Here is a 23478-nt window from a genome sequence, read left to right on the forward strand (position 1 = left end):
GCAGAGGCCAGAGTAAGGCCTTCAAGACGTTTCTGAGCTGCTCCTGAAGCCTGTGCTTTGCTCTGCGCCCACCGTGGCACCCCCAGCTGGGACCGCCGGCGCTGCGGAGCCCGAGCGGCCGGGCGCCGGGACAAAAGCTGCCCGGGCCCCTTGGTCCAAAGGCTCCTCACCGGCTCCTTTCTCCTCCTCCCTTGACAGGTGCCGCCAACACTACCGCTGCTACCCCTTCGGTTCCTCCAGGTACGTCCGCTCGCACGGTGCTTTCTGCGCGTCGCTCGGGGCTGTACTGCTGGCTAGCGCAGAGGGGGGCGATTTGCCTCTTCCTCATCAGAGCAGAGGCAGGACATGCGCGGTCTTGGCCGACGGGCCGGCAGTGCTGCTGCCCGGAAGGGCACAGCGGTACCAAAGGCCCCGGCGAGAGCAGCTGCCCGCCTGCAGGAGGGTTTCCCCACGTTTTTCCCCTCTCCTCCTTGCCCAGGTGCCTTCCTGCGGCTGCACAGAGTTTGATAGATTTGTCACTGATTTTTCTGATTTTAAGGCATCTTGGAAGTTTGGGTTTTGCTGTGCCCTCACCTTGGCACTGCCTGCTGAGACCAGCAAACGCTGCACCCCTGCAGTGACAGGGCAGCACGGCAGTCCGTAGTGCTGGGATAAAGCCTTTGAATGTTGCTAGTATCCAGAAGTTCCTCATTTGCTTTTTTTATTACTCCCTTAACAGATGCAATTTCCACTACCTATGTTCCCTCTCCACCCTTGACTACTCCATATTTTCTTTGCATTACTTTTGAGTTGTATTAATTACTAGTTTTTAGTTTGGAGTTTTTCATTTCCACATTAGAACAGAGTCAAAAATATTCATCATCCATACTAACAGGCTAAACCCTCCATATTGCTTCTTTATGACTGTGATTCTCCTGCTGGAGATCTATTTTAGATTGTGTGGATGAAACAGTTTTTGTCAAAAATCTTTTTTTTCTTCTCTGGACTTTATGCTATTTGGGCAGACCTTCTAGCTTTTTCACATACATATATATGCCTGAAGCCCACCAAATGCAAAGGAGCAAGCAAGAGTCGGAGTTGTCTAATGAGAATGTATATTCACTTGTTCAGAAGAAAAACCTAAATTTTGCATGTCTATATCTTTTCTTCTTTCATTTTTTTCAGGCAGAAAATATTTTTGTGGTGGCTTACTTTCGAATTCTTTCGGAACACTTCAGAGTCCTTTTTACCCTTCGAATTACCCAGATAATGCAGACTGTCTGTGGGAAATACAAGTAGCGAGCAATTTCCTTGTTGTGCTCACATTTAGAAGTATTCAGTAAGTAAAGTTCTTGCTGCTTGGGCAATAAATGGGACCAAAATCTCAACTGCAAGCACATTTCCCAAGCACATTTCTAATACTTAGAAATTAATTAGAAATATTACCTGGGAATTGTGTGAGTGCGGTATCTTAGTTTATCGCTTTTTCAGCACTTACAAACTGGACTTTACAAAACATGTTTTATTGTATATTCATGTTAATCTCTCAGGTTGCAAGGTGGATGCCAGAACGACTCTGTTGAAATCTATGATGGGCCACCCAATACTTCTCCCCTGCTTGGAAGAATTTGTTCTGGTTCTGGTTTCACATATACATCATCCTCAAACCTCATGACTGTTAGATTTCGCAGTGACTCCAGATATTCAAGTAGAGGGTTTTATGCTGACTATCACTCCATTCGAGCAGATGAGAATACCAGTAAGTTCCCATTCAGTTTGTAGTGTTTTCCTGTGTTAAGTATTTGTTAATGTTGGTGAACTGTTTCACACAGATGACATTCCTACTTGAATTTCATAACTGATTATTGACCAGTTACTTTCAGACAATAATTTCTTTTGCATTTTAAGAAGACCTTCAGGTACCAAACTAATTGACTTTAGACATTTTCCGTGATGGTCAGTCTAAATTCACCTTTCTTCTTATCACCTCATTATTCTTATTTTTCCACCCTTGTGGCCAGATTTTCATAAAATCATATCAATGTTGTTGAGAAAGACATCTGGAGGTCTCCTAGTCCACCCACTCAAAGCAGGACTACTGCCAAAACTAGATTCAGTTTGCCATGGGTTTGTCTAGAAATCTTCCAAGAGTGGAAAAACTGCAACTTCTCTGGGTGACCTATTCCAGTACTGCCCTGCAATCCTAGTAGAAAGGTTTATCTGTGGTGCACTCAGGACTTTTCAAGGCACAATTTGTGGCCATCAGTCTGTGGTATATCTTCTGCTGTCACATTTGGCTCTGTTGTCTTTGTAATTGCCCTTCAAGAGCCTGTGTGTTGCCAGTAGCTGCTGTCACCAGACGCTTATCTCTACTAAAGGACAAACTCTCCCTGGAGTCTTTGCTCTTCATGTCACGGCACTCAGTGAACCATCACAGAGATGTTTCCAGATCCCCTCCTGCAGAAGTAGTGCTTATCTCTATAACTTCCACAATCGTTTTTTGATTAGTATTCAGGAAAAACTCTCACTTCTTAGCATTTTTTACATGAGTGGTGATGCAGGGTTGAGGTCTCAGCAAAGGCCTGTTGTAATCTACCTAATTTTGTCAGAAGAGTAACTGAAGGTCAGTTGAAGTTTGTCAGAGCCTAGTGCTTATTCATGCCTAAGCATAAGGCGTGGAAATAAGTGTTTTGGCTTATGAATTCTGCCCCCTAAATGGTAGTAGCTGTTGCATTTGGTGATGTTGTAACATCTAAGCATTATCAAGTACCTGAATCCACTAATAATTCATATTTTCTTCACTAGCCCTTGAGTGCTTTCCAAGCTACATGCACGTAGTTGTAAACAGAAACTATCTCCAGTCACAAGGCTACTCTGTGGAGAACATCATCTTATCTGATGGTTCTTGCAGACCAACAATTACGTCGACCCAGATTAAATTCATCATTCCATACAATGGCTGTGGCACACAAAGACAGGTTGGTGTCATGTACTTTGGAGTTCTGTCTAAGTAGGGCATGGAAACTTAATAGACATTTGGAAAATTGTTGTGCATCGCAAGTGGCATTGTGGTCCACCGGAATTCAAAACACAGAAAAGAAGGATGTGTTTCTGAAGGCTAAATTCTTTAAACATTTCTACTTCCCCTTCTCAACCTTGAAGGTAATCTCCATGTGTATTTCAGAGTGATGTTCTAGAGAACAAAGTGTAGGATAGAGTTGAGTGAACAACTCCATCCAGGATGCTTGAGTTTAAATTTGGCATATTCTTTCTAACTAGTACCAGGACCTGGTACATACATAGTTTATAGTGCACAGTATGAACAAGACTACATGCAGTAATTCTGCCTTCATCTGATGTGTCAAACAGGGTGACAGTGAAACAATCACCTATTCCAACGTGATAAAAGTGGCCACTTCCGGTTACATAATCAAGAGGCAAAAGGACCTTAATTTGCACATCAACTGCAAAATGCTTCAAAACACCTGGGTGCAAGTAATGTATATCGCCGATGACAATATTAATGATGTCAATGAAACTCAGTATGGCAGATATGATGTGAACATTTCATTCTACAATTCCTCATCTTTCCTGTGGCCGGTGTATGACTCTCCATACTATGTTGATCTGAATCAGAATTTGTTCCTTCAAGCTTCCCTTCAAAGCTCTGACCCAAATCTGGTGTTGTTTCTGGACACATGTGTGGCATCACCTAATCCTAATGATTTTACGAATCTGACCTATGATTTAATCAGAAGTGGGTAAGAAATTTATTAATAATGGTTTAAAAATTATTTTTATGCACAGTTCTCAGAGTGTTTCATTTATGAAAGAGATAAATTAGGGCCAGTGTACATTCTCAATACATATGTAGTTCTGAGAAAGGTGATTGGGGGAAAAAACTTGATTAAAATTGACTGTGACAATAGAAATGTCATTCAGAACTTGCAGTCAAGCACTGAGATTTCATCCAAGGAGGCAGCGTAAAAACTGAGGAATAAATTAATTTCTGACATAGATGGATGAAGCTCTGAACTGTAGGGACATCAATGACTCTACTTTTCCATACCTCAGGATTAGAATTTTGCAAATATTTTCATGCAGCACCATAACTAGAGTACAAAATATTCCATTCAAAAGAAGGTAAATTTCTTAGCCTTTTCTTGCTATTCTGAAAGCATAAAATATTTTGATTGATTTGATACAAAATATGCCATTTGATTTGAAATGAAACAGTTGTGGGTTCTTGTAAGGCCTGCAAAAGTGACAAGGAACTAGAAGTGCAAACATGTGGCTATAGGTTTCCCTTTTTTTTCCAGGAATGGAAGGTCCATTTTAATTTATGTTCTGACTGTGCTTGGTGAGATTTGAAGCTCTCTGCCTCCTGGGAGGGAGTTCACATCATTAATATTAGCAAGTTAGGAGTGTAGGTACCTCACCACTAGGCTGGAGGGTTATTGCTTGTGTCAGACTAAAGAATTGAACCAATGTCGCCTGCTTGCCAGGCGAATGTCCTCCCAGAACTACTAGTTATCTACAGTTAATCCTGCTTACAAGTACTTTGCTGAGTTATGGACTTTCAGTGCTGTACACTTTACTTTGGTACAAATTGCTACCACTATTTCTTATTTTTGTCTCTTATTTTCTCTTCTTACTAAAAACACACAGTTTTATATCCTTTAGAGTTCTTGCATATTCTTACTTTCTCATTTTATGTTTGAGCCTAAGGCATACTGCACATAGATAGTGTAATAGTGTTTCTATTCATGAGAGCTAATTTATAAATTTTATATCTTTCCAGGTGTGTTAAAGATCCCACCTACTACTCTTACTATTCACCATACAGATATGTCACTCGGTTTGCATTTAATGCCTTTGAGTTTGTAAGTCGACATCCATCAGTTTACCTGCAGTGTGAACTGGTGGTATGCAGGTACAATGACTATTCTTCCCGATGCTATCAAGGCTGTGTTAGTAGGTTCAAGAGGAATGCAGAAACTCCCGAGGAAAAAGTGAATGTTGTTATTGGACCTATTCAGCTTCAGGAAGCTCATGCTGAGAACAGGAATGCTAGTAAGTTTAAATAACTTCCTCTTGGGTTTAATGTAAGATATGGTCTATTACTGTAATGTAAGATCTGTATATTACTGGGTGTTTGCATGACAGTTTAGACATGAAATCTAGCTCTGATACATGTCTTTGCTGGTTTATTCACATTTCCACTGCAATCCTTAAAGGGAGTTGGTTTTTAAGTAAAGATGTTTACAAGCTATTTCCTTTCTGTCATATCTTAGAACCATTATTTTCATCTGCACATGTCATATGGCAATTGATTCAGTTCTGCAGGAGAAGAGATGAGATGTAACTCATCTCCCTACAGGAACTAGAATAATTTTTCAAAACTGTCTGTGCATGATTTGTGTGTCTTCTATCTATAAATGACCAATCTATCTGTAGGTCCTCTTGAGAATATTTCCCAGTGTCCTATAGCTGGTGTTACTATTATCAGAAAACATCATCAAATGGTCTTGGTGTGTAATCATTACAAATTATTAGTTGCTGTTTATTTTCTTGCTTTCTTGGTTGTTTTCTTTACTTGTTTCATATGGCTGCAGAGTTGTTTGTAAAACAATGTCCAATAGAGCAGTTTATTCTCTGATCAGATCTACATTGCAACATTTTAATTCAAATTCTCTCTGCCTAATTATTTTTGAGAATAACTAGATGGAGAAACAAATGTAAGCAACTCTCTCCCTCTCTTTGTGTGCAGAGCTGGCCTCTGACATCCAGGAGAACAGGGAGTCTCTGAGCTCAGCTCCCACGTCTGCTGCCGGGTCTCACGCTCCACTTGCTGTGGCCGCTGTGGCGCTGGTGGTAGCTGCTGTCCTCACCGTGGGCGGGTTTCTGCTGAAGCGTAAGCTGCAGGAACCCATTCCCTACCAGATCATGTGAGAGGTGGTAAAACCCCTGCAGCTGTTTGGGGCTGATGTTTTTGCCAGTCATCTGTGGCTGTACCACTTCAGGATTTGGTTTTATAATCTGTGCAGAGGGTAGCTCTTATGTGACAATTGCAGCACTTAGTTGCTGTTTGAAGAACGCACTGCAGTGAAATAACACCCCCTGTTAGAATGAACTGAACTTATAAAGAGTCTGGCTTTAAAATCTTTCGGTCCAAATACACATACAGGCTAAGGAAAGTTTGATTCTCACATCCCAGCATCCAAATAAGCTGCCATCTTCAATGCTGGACATTTCACAGCATCTCGGTTAAGTTCCTACTTTGAGTGTCCATCTGAGGAGACTGACTGACTTCATTGACTTAAGAAAGAAGAACTGATTTCTTTTGCAATTGTTGATATGCAGATAAAACATCTATGTGGCACCATGAACTGTTCCAGAGAGTAGTCTAAGAAAAATATTTTGTTTGGGTGAAATTAATCTCAATAATCAGCTGCAAGCAAAAATACACAGGGGTTGCACATAAGGAATTACTCCTGTACAACGTTTCTTTTTTTGGTGGGCATGGTTTTTCATATTTTGTGTTTTTATGAGAAAATGTAGGCCATTTATGAGCTTTTGTATAAAGGATGAAATTTTGAATTTAATCAAATCTGTTACATAAATGTACAGAGTGGTAGCTCTTTTTGTGTACTTGCAAATGTACTGCCTATACATCTGAACTCTGAGCTAGCTCTTTATCACGTTGGAGAATATGGTTTGTGACAAAGAGACTTTGCCAAGCAATGATTTGTGCTCTTGCTTTTACGCATTTCTAAACCTGTAATGTGAAAAAACAGGGAATGTATGGAGATTGCCATAAGGAAGCATGACCTCTCTCTTACTTCCATGCGAAAAATAAAATAAAATAAAATAAAATAAAACAAAACAAAACAAAACAAAACTTGTTTGGAAGAACCCACCTACTACAGGAGGAAAGGTCACTGGTGTTTGATTGAGAAATTCTCCTCTTTAGACTTTCCTGTTTTCTTGCCAGCTGTGAAAGAGGAGAGCTTGGGGGAACAATAGAATGTACTGTGTGTGAAGTGAGCTGGACATAAAGCGGTGCCCTCTATGGAATGTGAGCTGTACTTTAGGGCTACATCCTGACCTGACAAGGAGGATGCAGGCAGCTCTGACAGGAATAAGCATGACCAGCCTGCACTCTCTCTTCCTGCAAGCTGCCATTTCCAGGGGACCCCAGGCAGGCCTCTTCTCACCTCTGCAGGCTGTGGAGAAGGGGCCATATGAGGAGGGACTGATATTGCTCTCAGAGGATGGTAATGAAGTTTACCGCCCACAGCCGGAGGAGCAAAGATTGAGGAGGGTCCTCGGCTCCCTTCTGCCTAGGATGCATTTGAAGCGCACACCGGCACAGGAGGCTCACCTGTCTCTCATCTAGTCCTCTTGTGTGGGCCTGAGGTTGTCCAGGCTTGGAGGAGTCCAGCTACTTGCTTAGCACAGTGGAGACCTCCCGAGACCTGGCTCTCCAGAACAGGTTCTTCCCCTGTGGTCTTTCAGGATTGAAAACCTGCTGTTTTCACTCCTGTCCCCATTGCTGCAGTGGCCTTGTCCCTGCAGGTGTGCTGCCCCACCATTTTCCAGGCAATAGTGTGATGGTACTCTTTCTACTTGTCCTGGTCCCACGGTATCTTTGTGATTAGACTAGCAGGAAGATCCCAGGCCTAGGACATTGATGCCTCTGATCTGCAAAGAGCTTGTACTGCTCAGAGCTGAGCATTCCCATGCTATTTCTGTGCCAGGGTCTCACATGGGGATATACCAAGGTTATATCAGAATGCAAGGCAGAAATACCAAGTTCAGTGGTTTCCACATTAAATGTTGCTATAGAAAACACTGCTAAACTGCCCACGTATTTGGCACCTCAGAGTCATCCTCCTTATTCCCACCCCCACCCCCCACCTTCCTTGATCCACAAGTATTCCACAAGTGCAGGGTTCAAGAAAACTGGATTTGATGAAGAAAGGGCTATGCTTTAAAGCAAGTGTGCTGGGTGAATGGCCCCTCTGCCACAAATCATCCTTCCCACCTCCTGCCTCACCACATTCAGGAAAGCTGCTAGGGTAAATCCAGTGGATTTGACTCTTGGCTGTAGATAGTTCTGATTCACTTGCTTTCGCACTATTAAACAAATGCAAATTGATTTGAAATGGTATGTTTCACATGGTATAGGCAACAGAGCCCATAAGGCTGTCAAGGAACTCAATAAATTAGACTAAGCTGCCTCACATCACTTTAACACAGGCATTCAAACTATCGTTCCTTTATACAGAAGTTTGTGGGCAGCCACACTCCAGTGTAGATATTTTCTTATAGTCAGGGATAAAAGCTGATTAATCTTCTGTGTTCTTTTAATGATTTTCCTTTGGACCTCACAAAAGCCAGCATGTCTGCAGAAGTCTCCTAACAATAATCAGCAGAACAGAAATTGTTTGCAAAGCTCTGTGGAGCTTCTTTCATAGTGTAATGTGTTGAGAAACACTTCAAGCTGCCAGAAAAAGTCCTAGAGAGCAGAAATGCATGATCACAAGAGATCTAGCCACTGGGAAGGATGAAAACATGTTCTGTATGGTAATTGCGTTAATTAATTAATGCAAAATAATCTGAATATAACATTAATATCTGGTCTTACTGTGCAGAGATTGTCTGATAATCACAATCTCTGAAAATGTGGATCTCTGAAGTGTGTAGTGAAGAACAGAATTAATCAGTGTTATTAAGTCACCTAGACAGCTTAGTGGCATTTTTTTTTCCACTTCAATAGTTTGTGAGTCACTTTTGTGTCCCATCCCGTCCCGTCCCATCCCATCTCCTCCCACACCCTCTTTTTTCAGTTATTACAAGAGTTTGGAAAAGAATTGTTATCCGTCACTTATTCTTGCTTCATTGATTACAGTGTGTGATTGATCAGTCAGATATACTGGATTTTTGCTGCTTCTTGCCAAGATGTCAAAACCAGCAGAATATGAATAGTGAATACCAGGTATTTTTGTTCACGCATAAATTTCCTTGTTCATGTGCGAATGTAATTGTTTGTATAAAGAAGAAACATATTTACCCTTCTCAGTTCTTGCTTTCAAGTCTTCCAACTCTGTCTTTGGCCTCTTGTGTTTTGCACTTCCTTCTTCCACTCCCATAATGCTGGCCTTTGTAGAAAGAAGTTCCAAGTCATTCTCTTTCTCCCTTGGGTTCCTGAACTTTAATCTTCATCCTTGAGAACTGCCCCTATATGCCATAAATTTGTATATGGAAAGAACTGTGCAACAAATTTTAACTCCTGATAAGGCCCTCAAACCCACAATGCCTGGAGGGATAGGAATCAGATGGATAGCAATACTCCGGCTCTTCAGTTTTAGGATGAAGTGATGGTCATCAGCCTTATCTCATGAAATGGTTACAGCACAGAAACACAGGAAAGTAGACATGCTGACAAGAGTGTGATGAATGAGAATTAAGCATTATTTCATGCTGAGGAAAAGCTTCAGATTTGGTTTTCAAGTTACACAGCTATAATTGTCACTGTACGAAATTAAACAATGAATACATTAGGAGAGATTCTAAATGGAAAGGCGACCCTTTTTTTTTCATTTGATGGTTCAAAGGATAAAAGAAAATTTTAGAACAACATTAAGCTGTAACCCATGTGATTTACTTAACTATGCATAAAATCCACAGAATTTTCTGCACTGTTTTCACAAAAGGTTATAGGCCTTGATTCTCTTGACAGTGTCTTGCAATTTAAGTCTCTCAGTAAATATGATATGAGATTTGACTTGAAGTTAAAAATACCAAAAAGGGATGAATTTTTTTTTTTGGGGGGGGGGCTGGAAGATGTTCACATGAGCTGCAATATCCTTCAAATGTCTCTTAGCGACTCACTTGTAATGCTTGACTCAATCTCACACGTTAATTCTTTGGAGCGAGTTGCCCAAACAGGAAGGAAAATTTATTTATAGACTGTGGCAGAGATTCCTCCCTGCTTATGACGGTGGCTCCCAAGCAAGAGAATTAGGAAGCAAAGTTTCATGCCTCTCTGGGGTCAGCTCCCCTTGACACCACTCCAACTCTTTCTCCTCACTCTGGTGGCTCAGCCCAGGACCATCAATGCCTCCTCTCCTTTCCTCACATCTCTACCATGTGCCTCTTCACTGGCTCCTATGGCCACCAAGAGGCTGCAGCCACCTCCTACCTTAGCCTTGCTGTTGTTAGCTCTGCTTCTGGTGGTAGAAACATTAATGTTGATGTGAAAGTAGCAATTCTGGCAGAACCCAGCTGTCTCCACTAAGTACCTCTTGGTTATCTTTGCATTAAATTCAGCATTGCCACACTTCTAGTGGCATAGGTACAGAGACTCCCAGTCATGCTTGAACAGGGGCACCAGGGCTTATTTTATTTTATTTGAAGTATGCCAAAGCTGTAAGATATTCATGGCTCCCCAGGGAGATTTGTCTCACTATTTCAGACCAAGTTATGAAGCTTTTTAACAACTTTGTTGGAGGAAGCCTCTTTAAATTTCAACATCCCACTATCTTCCCTGAACCTGCCAAAGATTGTCCCCATGCTATAACTTTAAGCCATGAGAGAAAATATTGAGATTCATCAGCCAGAATTTAAAGGTAGCTTTCACATTCTACATACAATGAGATGATTGTGACACCTATGGTAGCATAAATATTTCCTTCCAGGCAGTGGAAAATGTTACTCTTGAGATACTATCTTTTTGCAGAGACTAGGAAGTTACAAAATCTTGAATAACAAATCAAATACATTTTTGTTTCAGACCATGGGATTGTGGTTATTTTACTGTTCACCTGTAGAGAGAGAGAGAGACCTTTACAGCCACTCCCCTTCAGAAATAGAGACTATAAATTCACGTGGTCCTTTCTGTCAAGAGCTCTAGATGAGATGGGTACCAATATGATTTTGATGTGGCTACTCTTGTTAGGTCCAGCAATTCTGGAGGCAAGATCAGGTAAATCACTTCATTTGTTCCAGGGCATATAAGTATATAAAGACACTTTGGGGTCCTCTCTGTTGATTCCATGAATAGAAATCACATTCATGCTAGCATCATTTTGGACAAATGATTAAAGGTGAAACTGGGTGAAATGAGATAGCACAGCTTTGTTCTACTGAAACTGTGAACTAATTGACATAGTGAATGATAAGAATGATTTAAACCAGTGAATGAAGTTCATTTTGCTTTCACAGGGTGGTATTTTTTCTTAGTGCTTTGTATCATGGCTAAAATGGTGTCTGTGAATATGTTATGAATGAATGACTCTTCTATTTCCAGAAATTTGGGAATTAAGAATTAATTATGAATTATGGAAGAATTGATATTTTTTACTAAAATGTATATTTATTCCAGAGCATACGTACACATACTTAGACTACGTATATAATACGCTTGTATTGTTTGACCTTCCTTGTATACCTGATCTTACGCACACTTTAATGAAATATAATAAGTTAGCCTTCATAATCTATCAATGTGGATAAAGGAGGGACATCTAAAAATGATGAAAGACATGAGACTTTGTTAGTTCAACTTTTCTTTCGTCATTACCTTTTCCCTTACATGATTGGTTTCTCTCTCCTAAGTGATTTAAATGACTTTGCACTAAACAGTTCCATGTATATCCTAGAATAATTGCAGATGATCTTTTTAACTAGCTATTCAAGTATCATTAAAATAACCTATATTGCCATCATTCACCTCATCCAATTTTATCCATCTATCCTCTTCTTGCCTTGTGATAACAACCTTCCTCTTGTTGCTCCAGTTCTTCTCTTCACTTGCAGCTTCATTTCCCAATCTCTGCCTTTGTTTCCTGGGTCAGAGTAAGTGCTGTATTTATAACATCGCTGACTGCTTTTGTCTTTTTGACACCTTTAACATGGGAGGCAGAAAGCAGCCTATCTAATTACATGCCTCAGTTGATGGTTTGATCTCACAGTGATGACAGACCTTGAATGAGGGCAATAAAATTATCCTAGACCAGCTTTAATTTCCCGATCTCACTCTGACTTTTCACCAGGTTTGCTGTTTCAGTTCTTAGAGATCATACAAGTATGGTTTAAAAATGTCCATCTCCGAACAGATATTTGAAGAAACAAATCAGATACAAGCCAAGGGACAGTTTTGTAGCTTCTCCCTTGAACTGGCAGTTAAATACATTTAAGGAGGAACAAATTTAGTTTGGACACTCTCTTGATTCCTCATGTGCAACTACCAGGAATTAGATGCAGTGAAGAGATTCTGGAGCTGGTAACTTTTCAGAAATTTTTTGCTTTGGTTGAATTATTCAGTGTTTAGTAACAAGCTAAATATATAGTTGGCAAACATACAAAGTTTGACAAATGCAGCATGCATTTCCCATGTGCAAACACTGTAGATCCTAAAAGTTACAACGTTTATTTGGTCATTTGCTCTTTGTGGTAACATATTCCTCCCCCAAAATGGATCTCTAAAATTGAGATTTTTCACACTGCTCGCTAAAGAATGTCTAACTTAAGAATAAGTTAAGTCAAACTGAAAAGTGGATTTTTTTTTAACTGAATGAATGCACTGTAACAGCAGTTGTCAGGCATATGTACGATAGGTTATTAAGTATTTCTTTATTTCAAACTCTAACAATATTTTACAGGGGCATAGGAAATTAAAGGTCAGTGGATTCCCATTCAAATTACTTAAATCCCATTGAGTGTATTGTCCATTTTGTTGAACACTTAGTGCAATTCTTCCACTAAAATTACCCTTAAAAACTTGGTTGCAATGTGTGGACTCTAGGTCCTTAAAATTTTCTTCAAAATTTTTCAGGAAGCAGAGAAATTCTAGTGAAATTGCATAAACCAGGGGGGAAAAAAGGTAGAATGGCTATTGCTGTCTCCAAAATTTGGTAGTTTTTCTGAAGGTAGGATTTCTGAAGGATTCATTTGACCTAATTCTGTCCTCATTTTAAGCAAAGGAAACCCACTGGTAGGTGTCCTTACTGGTATGCTTCAGTAGTGGTTTACAATTTACCTGCTTAGTAATTTTTGAATGTCAGAGCTGCAGCAACCCCATGAGCACAGGTTTAGGAAAAAGCCACTGTCTTGGCCGCCCAGGCTGCATCTTGTTTTGTCCCCAAAGCCTCAGGGATCTGCTTGAGCCTTCACACTGCTTTCCTCCCTGCAGTACCTTTTGTAGGCAGCTGTTGCACCGCAGGTCAGCAGAAGCTTTGTGTGTCATGTAGGAGTGCTACACATACACATTTCTAGTAAGACAAGGTTGGGGGGCAGAAAAGCTGTGTTGTACTTCTTAAATTCCAGTATGATTCAGTGCAAATTGCTACACTTCTTTGTTCTTTAGCATCAAACATTTTGACAGCAATGAATAAAGAAATATATAAACTTGAAGTACGTTACTAAAACGTGCTATTTTCTTCCTGTCAACAATGTGAACAATTTTTAGTTCCAGTCTCCTGGATTCTACCTAGGTTTCATTCAGATATTGAAATTCATTTTCTCTCCTTTGCTTTCCAACAGCTTTTCCTATTATCAAAGATTTTCCTTTCTTTGTGAAATGGTCTGTGCTTAGCTTACTGCCTAAATTTTCTGTAGCAATCTTGCATAAATTCTGTGCAGCTAATTTTGAGGTCTGTGACGGTAGAAGAAAAATGTGTTCTGTCTCTCTACCATGTCTTCCTCACAGGCATTTAATCCTAGGCTAAACAAATACCTCCTGGGAAGATGATGGTATCCTGGGGTAGTAGGCTGGAATAGATGACTTCTCAGGATCATTTCCAGCTTATTTTTCTGACTCTGTTTGTGCTCAATTTCCTGTCTCCCAAAGGGACCACTCTCAGACTAGTGAATGGAAGGCACAGCTGTGAAGGCCGAATTGAGATTTATTACAAGGGACACTGGGGGACAGTTTGTGATGATTTCTGGGACCTTCCTGATGTCCAAGTTGTGTGCAGGCAGCTGGGATGTGGCCAGGCCATTTCAGCGCTAGGAAGTGCTTACTTTGGCCAAGGCTCAGGAAAAATTCTCCTGGACGATGTGCAGTGCAGAGGATATGAATCCTCCTTGTGGCATTGTAATCACCGTGGATGGAAGAAACACAACTGTGGCCACCAGGAAGATGCTGGTGTTGTCTGTTCAGGTGTTGTCAGATTTTTCTCTTCTAAATACTTTTCCTATGAATTGCACCAAGTATACATGTATCAGGTTCTGGGTATGCAGACATTGTCCTCTTCAGATAACATTTCACTGAATTAAGATATATGGCATAAAGTTGAACCTGATATATGTCTAATCCCACACATTTTTGTGCTAGTGCTTGCTGTTTCTATTTTACTTTATTTTTATGTTTCGTATGAAGAATTTTCTGTCTGTGAAAAGGAACATTCTCGCTAAACAGACCTGTTCTCAGAAAGCAGAGTTAGATCTTCTAACAGCACTGTCTTTTCACTCCACTGACCCTGCAGAGCCCACATGGACTCACTAGCATACCAGTTCTGATTGCTCACACTGTGCAAAGCAATTAAAGAAATAAGGATCACAGATGTGTCACAGTATGCAGAACTTTTATTCTGTCTAATCACCCATCAGAGACAGAGAGAGAAAGGAAACAAATCTAAATTACAGTAGCAAAGCTATGTTGCTTGGCTGGTGTCTGGCAGGGAGGAGTGGGGATAGGTGAAACTCATCTTCAAAATGTAAGTCTGAACATATTCATTATAATAATAATTTTGCAATCACAACCCAAACTTCCATAGCTGACAATTCATTTTGCTTTGTTTCTGTACTTTTCAGGTATTCCTTAAAGTTTAGACCCATTAATTTTCTGTCCCTACACAAATTTCAATCTACTTTGAGTATAATGTCACCATGCTGTTTTCTAATTTTACTTTATCCTTATTTTTTAAGAAAAGCTGCTTCATTTGTATGTTCATTGTATGTTCTCCTGTATTAATAACAGATCTTTATGGAAGTGAGACATGGTCACATACAACAGGTAATTCAGGTGTTTTATATTTCTATAGTAGATTAGATATTGCAGTTTTCCACATTTTGTCAAAGATTAAGAGTGTAGAGAGATGAACTCAAGCTGAAAAACAAGGCCCTGGGGCTAGGCCAGTGATTGGCATTTAAAAAAACACCAAGGCTTGCTGTCATATCTCTATTAACTTACAAGCGTGCTGTGTTCAGTGTCTTTTTAATTGACATTTATTTCTTACTTGGGTTCATAGCTACACTGACTACTACAGGACAGCCAAATGCAAAAGGTAATTCAGGCCCACCTGATTCACTCCCGGCCCTGCACCAAGCACCAGCCCAAGAGCACCACCTGGGCTACTCTGAGAAAGAGCTGAGTGCATCGAGGATGGCGGTGTGCCCACGTCCTGCTCCTGCCAGGGACCTCGCAGCTCCCAGGACCAGGGCAGGGGCTCGCAGAGGGAAGGCTCTGGCCTCCCCTGGAGCCACGAGGTCCTGTGCCCGGGAGCAGGCAGCACCTTGTGCACTAGTCCCTTTCCCTCCTGACACTATTTATAAATAGCACTCCCAAGGGTAATTTTCAGCCTCCCTGCTCTCTGGTGACCTCTGTCTGGGTGGTGTCGGCAGACAGAGTTAGTTCTCCGGGTCCCATTTGCCTCTTGAGGAACTAGGCTCGTAGCTGGCACACAGGTGCGCCCGATGCACGGGCACGTGCCTCACCTAGGAGCTGTTTTATTCATATTCACAATGTGAACTCCAGCAGAGACGACTGTAACAGAGACAGCTGTCCCAGAGGTGACCACAGTGGAGACGACCACAACGGAGACAAGCGCAGTCGCCATGTCCACAGCAGGTAGCTCTGCCCGGTGTCACTCACGGCCCCCTTAGCGCAGCCTGCTCTCCTCCCTTCCCCTCCGCGCTGCGCTGGAAGGAGTCTCTCCTCTCTCGGAAGCTCCTGTGATGCCCCTCCTGTCACCCAAGTCCTCAGCGACAGCGAGTTGCGACGGGCCCCCGCTTGCCCCCAAGGGGCATCCCCGCGGGGCCGCGAGGTGCTGCCCGCCTGCAGCCGCCCCACGGCAGCGCCGCGGCGGCACGGGCTGGCAGGGCTGTGACCCGGCACCGCGTCTCTGTGTCCCAGGCGCCCGCCTGCGCCTGGCCAACGGCAGGAACGAGTGCGAAGGCCGCGTGGAGGTGTCCGACGGCAGCGGCTGGGGCACGGTGTGCGACGACGCCTGGGGCCTGAGCGACGCCCAGGTGGTGTGCAGGCAGCTGGGCTGCGGCCAGGCCACGGCAGCCCTGGGAAACGCTCGTTTCGGGCCCGGCTCCGGGCGAATCCTCCTGGATGATGTGCAGTGCAGCGGCCACGAGTCCTCCCTGCAGGAGTGCCGGCACAACGGCTGGGGCATGCACAACTGTGTCCACGGGGAAGACGCCAGCGTCGTCTGTGCAGGTAGGTGGGCGACGGAGGTGTCCCCGCTCTGCCGCGCGTCCCACCAGGCGTTTCGAGTCGCTCCCCGGAGCGGGAGCCAGGCTGCCTCCGTTGGCAGGGCTGGGGGCGAGCGGCGTGGTTAGGGGCCGTTGCTGCCTGCCGCTTGAAGCTGCCATGTCTGCTGGGGGCTTTCCTTCCCTGCTGTCCTGGCCTCTGCAGGGGCTCGGGCTTTGCCTGTGTCCCCCTCGAGCCCCGCTGGGTGCAAGCACACAGAAGCATGCCGATACGCCTCCCCGTGCAGCGTGCCTCACGCTTCATTCAGCGTGCCCATTTGGGGCATACATGGAGGGAAGAGCAAGGAGGGAAGAGCAAGTACTTCCCCGGCGTCGTAGCTCCTGAGAGTGGTGGCAAAGAGCGGCAGCGCGAGGAGGTGCAGGCGATGTCCTGGGGACTCGCATGGCTGCGTGCAAAAGRGAGAGAGCAGGATGTGTCGTCGTGCTCTCTTCTCCTCATTGGTGGCCCAGCCTCACTTTCCATCTCTTTTGCAGTGTGCGTGCTGTGCTTGGTGGTGGCGTGCTGTTTCTGAGTAACAGAGCACTGGAACAGGTAGCCCAGAGAGGCTGTGGAGTCTCTATCCTTGGAGATATTCACACCTGTCTGAAGAGGGTCCTGGGCAACATGCTCTAGGTGACCCTGCTTGAGCAGGGGGTTGAACTAGATGATCTCCAGAGGTCCCTTCCAACCTCAACCGTTGTGTGATTCTTTGGCAATTCCATTTCCTGCTTTTTCTTCCATGCAGCCAGTGATCCAACTTCTCCTCCAGCATGGCCATACTCAACAGGTAAGTGGCGCCTGAGGTGTCAGGGCTTTGCGGGAAGCACCAGCCCAACAGGAGAGCAGAGCAGAGCAGAGCAGAGCAGAGCAGAGGGAGGTGTGGTGGCTGGCGCCTGCCTGGTGCAGGGCTCGTGCTCCTCCCTGCCCTCTGTGGGAGGCCGTGGGGCTCCCCGGGGCTGCTCCGGGGCAGAGGCGAGCAGCTGTAAAGGGCACTGGGAATGGTGGTGTGTCCACGTCCTGCTCCTGCCAGGGACCTCGCAGCTCCCAGGACCAGGGCAGGGGCTCGCAGAGGGAAGGCTCTGGCCTCCCCTGGAGCCACGAGGTCCTGTGCCTGGGAGCAGGCAGCACCTCGTGCACTAGTCCCTTTCCCTCCTGACACTRTTTATAAATAGCACTCCCAAGGGTAATTTTCAACCTCCCTGCTCTCTGGTGACCTCTGTCTGGGTGGTGTCGGCAGACAGAGTTAGTTCTCCGGGTCCCATTTGCCTCTTGAGGAACTAGGCTCGTAGCTGGCACACAGGTGCGCCCGATGCACGGGCACGTGCCTCACCTAGGAGCTGTTTTATTCATATTCACAATGTGAACTCCAGCAGAGACGACTGTAACAGAGACAGCTGTCCCAGAGGTGACCACAGTGGAGACGACCACAACGGAGACAAGCGCAGTCGCCATGTCCACAGCAGGTAGCTCTGCCCGGTGTCACTCACGGCCCCCTTAGCGCAGCCTGCTCTCCTCCCTTCCCCTCCGCGCTGCGCTGGAAGGAGTCTCTCCTCTCTCGGAAGCTCCTGTGATGCCCCTCCTGTCACCCAAGTCCTCAGCGACAGCGAGTTGCGACGGGCCCCCGCTTGCCCCCAAGGGGCATCCCCGCGGGGCCGCGAGGTGCTGCCCGCCTGCAGCCGCCCCACGGCAGCGCCGCGGCGGCACGGGCTGGCAGGGCTGTGACCCGGCACCGCGTCTCTGTGTCCCAGGCGCCCGCCTGCGCCTGGCCAACGGCAGGAACGAGTGCGAAGGCCGCGTGGAGGTGTCCGACGGCAGCGGCTGGGGCACGGTGTGCGACGACGCCTGGGGCCTGAGCGACGCCCAGGTGGTGTGCAGGCAGCTGGGCTGCGGCCAGGCCACGGCAGCCCTGGGAAACGCTCGTTTCGGGCCCGGCTCCGGGCGAATCCTCCTGGATGATGTGCAGTGCAGCGGCCACGAGTCCTCCCTGCAGGAGTGCCGGCACAACGGCTGGGGCATGCACAACTGTGTCCACGGGGAAGACGCCAGCGTCGTCTGTGCAGGTAGGTGGGCGACGGAGGTACCCCTGCTCTGCCTCGTGTCCATCCCGTACCATCCTGATCTCTTCTCCCCGTTGGTGACCCAGCCTCGCTATCCATTTCTTTTGCAATGTGCGTGCTGAGTTTGCTGGCAATTTCATTTATGCTTTTTCTTCCTTGCAGCCGTTCATCAAACTTCTCCTCCATCATGGCCCCACTCAAGAGGTGAGTGGTGCCCATCTGAGGCATTAGAGGCGTTGCAGCAAGCAATGGATTAAGAATAACAATGCTTTTACTGTAAGAGTTTATTCATGGTCGTAGAAACATGAAATCCTTTTGTAGCTGTCCTAATAGGAGAAGCAATATATATATATTTAAGGCCTCAGCCAGCTGCAGGAACATTTATGTTTGAGATCAGTAACAATTTATGAAGATTCCTGAAAGACCTGCAGCTTATTTATCCTCCGAGATCCTTAGGGATATAAGGAGACCCAGCAGAGGAACTGAGGGAGAGCTGTGTGTTCAGGAAGGTATTTCCATTTGGACCTCCATGGTACCCGCCAGAACCAGGCGCTGACTGTACAAAGCAGAGACCAGGCCAGGCAGGGTCTGGATGTTACCAGCCAAGCCTGCAGATGGTGTTCTGGCACCATGGATGTGAGGAGGAATCCAGAACAACACATGGAAGTACACCTAAGGCAAATATAAATGTTTGTAATACGTACTCCATACTCTGCATGCTAAGAGAAACAGTTTCAAAATTAGACAGTAATCATGTAACTTATGATCCGAGGTGAAAAACAAACTAAGAGTTATAACCATTCAAATTCCCTATAAAAGCATTACTTTCACACATCCTGTAGATGTGAGCTTATGATTTACACAATATATTTATATGTGTAGTCCAAAATGCATTAACATTATTAACAATTCTCACTGATCGTTACTGATTTTGTTAAATATACTGAATATCTTCCCATACATATAAAATCTAAGCCCGAGAGCTACTGAGAATGAGTGTATTTAGTTTTGATTTGGGTCATATAGAATATGATCTGAAGTTATCAGATCTTTTTAATTTCAGTGGCTGTGGACTGGAATATTCAAGTACAATTTTGTAGAGGTTAATATATGTAAATCCTTTTCCATTTCTTTCTGCAGGAACTTTTTTTTGTGGTGGCTTAATTTCAAATTCCTCTGGGACGCTGGAGAGTCCATTCTACCCTGGACATTATCCAAGCAATGCTGACTGTGTGTGGGAAATACATGTAGAGAACAATTTCCGTGTTGTGCTCACATTTAGAGATATTGTGTAAGTGATGATTCCCTGGGCAAATAGCAAAGTCAGAACCTATTTGAAACAGGCAAACTTCCCAATCTTAAGGGTATTTTCAAGAATACTGAGCCTTTTCAAGGCAGTTAGAAGATTAAAACAAAAACTGGATTAGTGTGGTATTTTGTGGTCACAATAATATATTTGCTACCGCTCCATACAAAATGAATAAAATGTCTGCCATGAAAACTTTAAATTCTGAATGATTTTATAATGTGACAAACAAATCAGAATTTATGAAACACGTTTGACGAGATGTTGACGTTTGTTCCCTAGGATGCAAAGCAGCACTCAAAGCAACAGATGCCAGCATGACTATGTCGAAGTCTATGACGGGCCTCTACATTCTTCTCCTCTTCTTGGGAAAATTTGTGCTGGTTCCCTCCACACATTCACGTCATCTTCAAACCTGATGACTGTTCGGTTTCACAGTGATTCTAGATACACATTTAGAGGGTTTCAGGCTCACTACTCCTCCATTCCAGCAGATCACAACACCAGTAAGTTCCTGTTCAGAGCAGAACTCTATTTCTCAACAGACAAGCCTGTTTATTGGTTTTGTTTGCAAAATAAATATTTTTTAATGCTGTTGAACTATCTCTATCCTATTTTTGGAGCTTCACATGCATGTGAAAGTTGAAGTTGATCTGAGACACATGTGAACTTAATCAACATTTATGCTTTTGCAATCCTTGCTATGAATAGTACTCACAGGATTGGTATCACTGGATAAACACATATTGGAGAAAATGGCCCAATGCATGGACTATGATCCAATATCCTACTCTATTTAACAAGACATTATGTTCTTAAGCAAACTCACAAGTAACTTCAACTAGATTTTCACCAAGTCAGGTGTCTGTATTACATCAGCTGGGCCTCATATGATTTTTATCACTGACACATTCTGATTACAAAGAGAATAATCAGAATTTGAAGCTTTTTATTGCAATAGTAACCTAAAGCATGCTGGAAATTTTCAAGGCTCTAGTGTGTATTGAATGTTAAAGATGTAATGGAAATGAAATGTTGTATGTGAAACATGATGTGCTGGTGTGTGAGCTGCCTACCTTCTAAATTAAGAAAACAACATCTGGTTAAATTACAATTTGTAATCATTAAGAAAATCCGGAATTCACAAATATATTGTATCCTCTAGCCCTCTTGTGCTTGCCGGACTACATGCGTGCAGTGGTTAGCAAAGACTATCTCCAGTCACAAGGCTACTCTGTGCAGAGTGTCACCATGAGTAATAGTCACTGTAGACCAACAGTCACGTCACAGGAGGTTATATTCAACGTTCCCTACAACGGCTGTGGGACAGTACGACAGGTATGTTTAAAGCTGTGTGAATTGCAGGACCCCTTCTGAAATGAGTTGTGAAAGGTGCACTGTGGTCCACAGTGACTAGAAGACACCAATGAGAACCAGAAGTTTTTAATGCTTAATCTTTCAGCACCTTAGGGAATCCCCATGTTTATAAGAAATGAGCTTCTAGGGAGGAAAGCATGGGAGGAAGTTACATGAACTTTCCATACTGTTATTTGACATTTTTCTCATTTCATGTTATTTGATTTTTTTTCTGAGCCTGATGTGCTTTACCTGACTAATGACATTTTATACTTATACATGCCTCAGTTCATCAAAGCATTTAAGTCTCCAAGAAATACTTTCACTCCAATAAAACTAGCTATATGCTTTAAAGCAGATATAGTCTTTTAAGTACCGTGCTGATTTAGGATGTTTGTCTCTTACATGATCAGTGTTTTGTACAGATGTTAAATGAGTTGGTCTGCCTTGGGTTTAGTGAAGATTTTTTTCCCACTGATTTCTATTGAATTATATACTCTCTATATAGTCAGGCAATTTATTTGCAATGATGTTGTGTGATCAGAAAAGACCATAATCAAACTTCTTTGTCCAAAGAGTTTAAGAGGAATCTGCATTTTTAAATTCTGTATTACTCTATCAAAGCTTAGAATATGGAATGTGACAGAAATGCCGTTGCTCATTTTAAATTACACCTTAAACAGGAAAACAATGATACGATCAACTATTCCAACATAATCAAAGCTACCTCTTCTGGTTACATAATCAAGAGGAAAAAGGATCTTCATTTACACATCAGTTGCAAAATGCTCCAGAACACATGGATGCAAATAATGTATGTTGCTGAGGATATTGCAGATGTGAATGAAAATCAGTTTGGAAGATATGATGTGAACATCACATTTTATGATTCAGCATCATTCTCACAGCCACTGTATGACTTTCCATACTACATTGACTTGAACCAAAATTTGTTCCTTCAAGCTTATCTTCACAGCGCTGACAAAGATCTTGTGTTGTTTGTGGACACATGTGTGGCATCACCGGATCCTCATGATTTTAACACTCTGGCCTATGATATAATCAAGAGTGGGTAAGAGCTTTCTCAAAAGTCATTAGAAGCATAGCTGTGATCATCTTTCTGCATTTATTATAAAAGAAAAATAGAGCCAATGTGAATTGGTTTAGATCTCATTATCAAAAGACTGTTAAAGAGTTTTTGAAGTTTTCTTTTTTATAATATCAGACTGGAAATAAGAAATGACATTTAGACCTTACTAAAATTTTGTTACACTGACTTGCTCCTTGCCTTATTTGCAAAACCCAAAGTAGTGGGAGTGAGATAAATGAGCTAGTGAAAACTGGAGGCAGAAGTCTATTGTCATAGGTGTTTAATATTTTAGTAAATCCTGGAAATCCCAGTCAAGCATTAGGCCCATCTTCTATGCCTGGTAAAGCACAGACATTTAGCAAAGAGTCCATTGTCCACTCTTCACCAATTATATTCTCCTTCCTTTGGAAAAAAGAGCTGCCAGTGCTCTAACTGCTTCATAGGACTTCAGTACACTTAGACATACTATAAAAGTTGCATTTCTATCTCTTTTGGGGCTTAGCACATGGTTATTATTTCATTTTGTTCTAATTTATTGCATTATAGCAGGAACGTACATACTTTAGCACTATGTGAATCGATGTAAACTAATTCTCTTTTTCATTTCTTTCTAGATGTGTTAGAGATTCTTCCTTTGCCACATTCTACTCCCCCTACAGCCACCTTGCTCGTTTCAAATTTAATGCCTTTGAGTTTATTAACCGCCACACGTCAGTCTATCTGAAGTGTGAACTGGATGTGTGTAGGCTAAGAGACTATTCCTCTCGTTGCTACCAAGGCTGTATTAGTAGGTCCAAGAGAGACACAAGTTCTGCCCAGGAAAAAGTGGATGTGCTTGTTGGACCAATTCAACTTCGAGAAGGTGGTGCTGAGAGTAGGAGTACTGGTAATGTCAAATAAGCTTTTCTCATATTTAGTCTAAGACTGCTTAAAGTCTTCATGAAAAGCCATAGCTCTGTATGTCTGTTTCCGACTTCCGTCCCTGAAATTTGCTTTTGCTAGCTTCACCATAAACATGAAGGGCTTGTTTGATGGCTCAAATATCTACAAAATCCTTTTTCTTTCAACACCTTGCAAACCCTCTGTTTTCACCTGCTTATATGAAAAATGCTAACTGCCACAGCTGTCCTGAAGGAGAGCAAGCACGTAACCTGCTTTAGTGCTGTAACTTCATTGAACTAATTAGCTCCAACGTGATTGTGTA

At 43.2% G+C, this 23478-nt stretch overlaps 1 protein-coding gene across 1 annotated transcript in view; it reads left to right on the forward strand.

The window, feature by feature from the left end:
* Nucleotides 1–198: 198 nt before the first annotated feature.
* The window catches only part of LOC112961690 (deleted in malignant brain tumors 1 protein-like), a gene marked incomplete at both ends in the record, with an annotated part of 55643 nt that continues 32363 nt past the window's right edge, over nt 199–23478 (forward strand). Inside the window, 12 exon segments of the mRNA XM_026057099.1 lie at nt 199–240; nt 1165–1274; nt 1530–1738; nt 2785–2957; nt 3349–3521; nt 4781–5052; nt 5750–5893; nt 13835–14218; nt 16121–16432; nt 17211–17252; nt 18214–18525; nt 23137–23148. Coding sequence (XP_025912884.1) covers nt 199–240; nt 1165–1274; nt 1530–1738; nt 2785–2957; nt 3349–3521; nt 4781–5052; nt 5750–5893; nt 13835–14218; nt 16121–16432; nt 17211–17252; nt 18214–18525; nt 23137–23148 — 2185 coding nt within the window.

Source organism: Apteryx rowi, unplaced genomic scaffold, assembly GCF_003343035.1.
Source record: "Apteryx rowi isolate R43461 unplaced genomic scaffold, aptRow1 scaffold_1366, whole genome shotgun sequence".
Classification (NCBI taxonomy): Eukaryota; Metazoa; Chordata; class Aves; order Apterygiformes; family Apterygidae; genus Apteryx; species Apteryx rowi.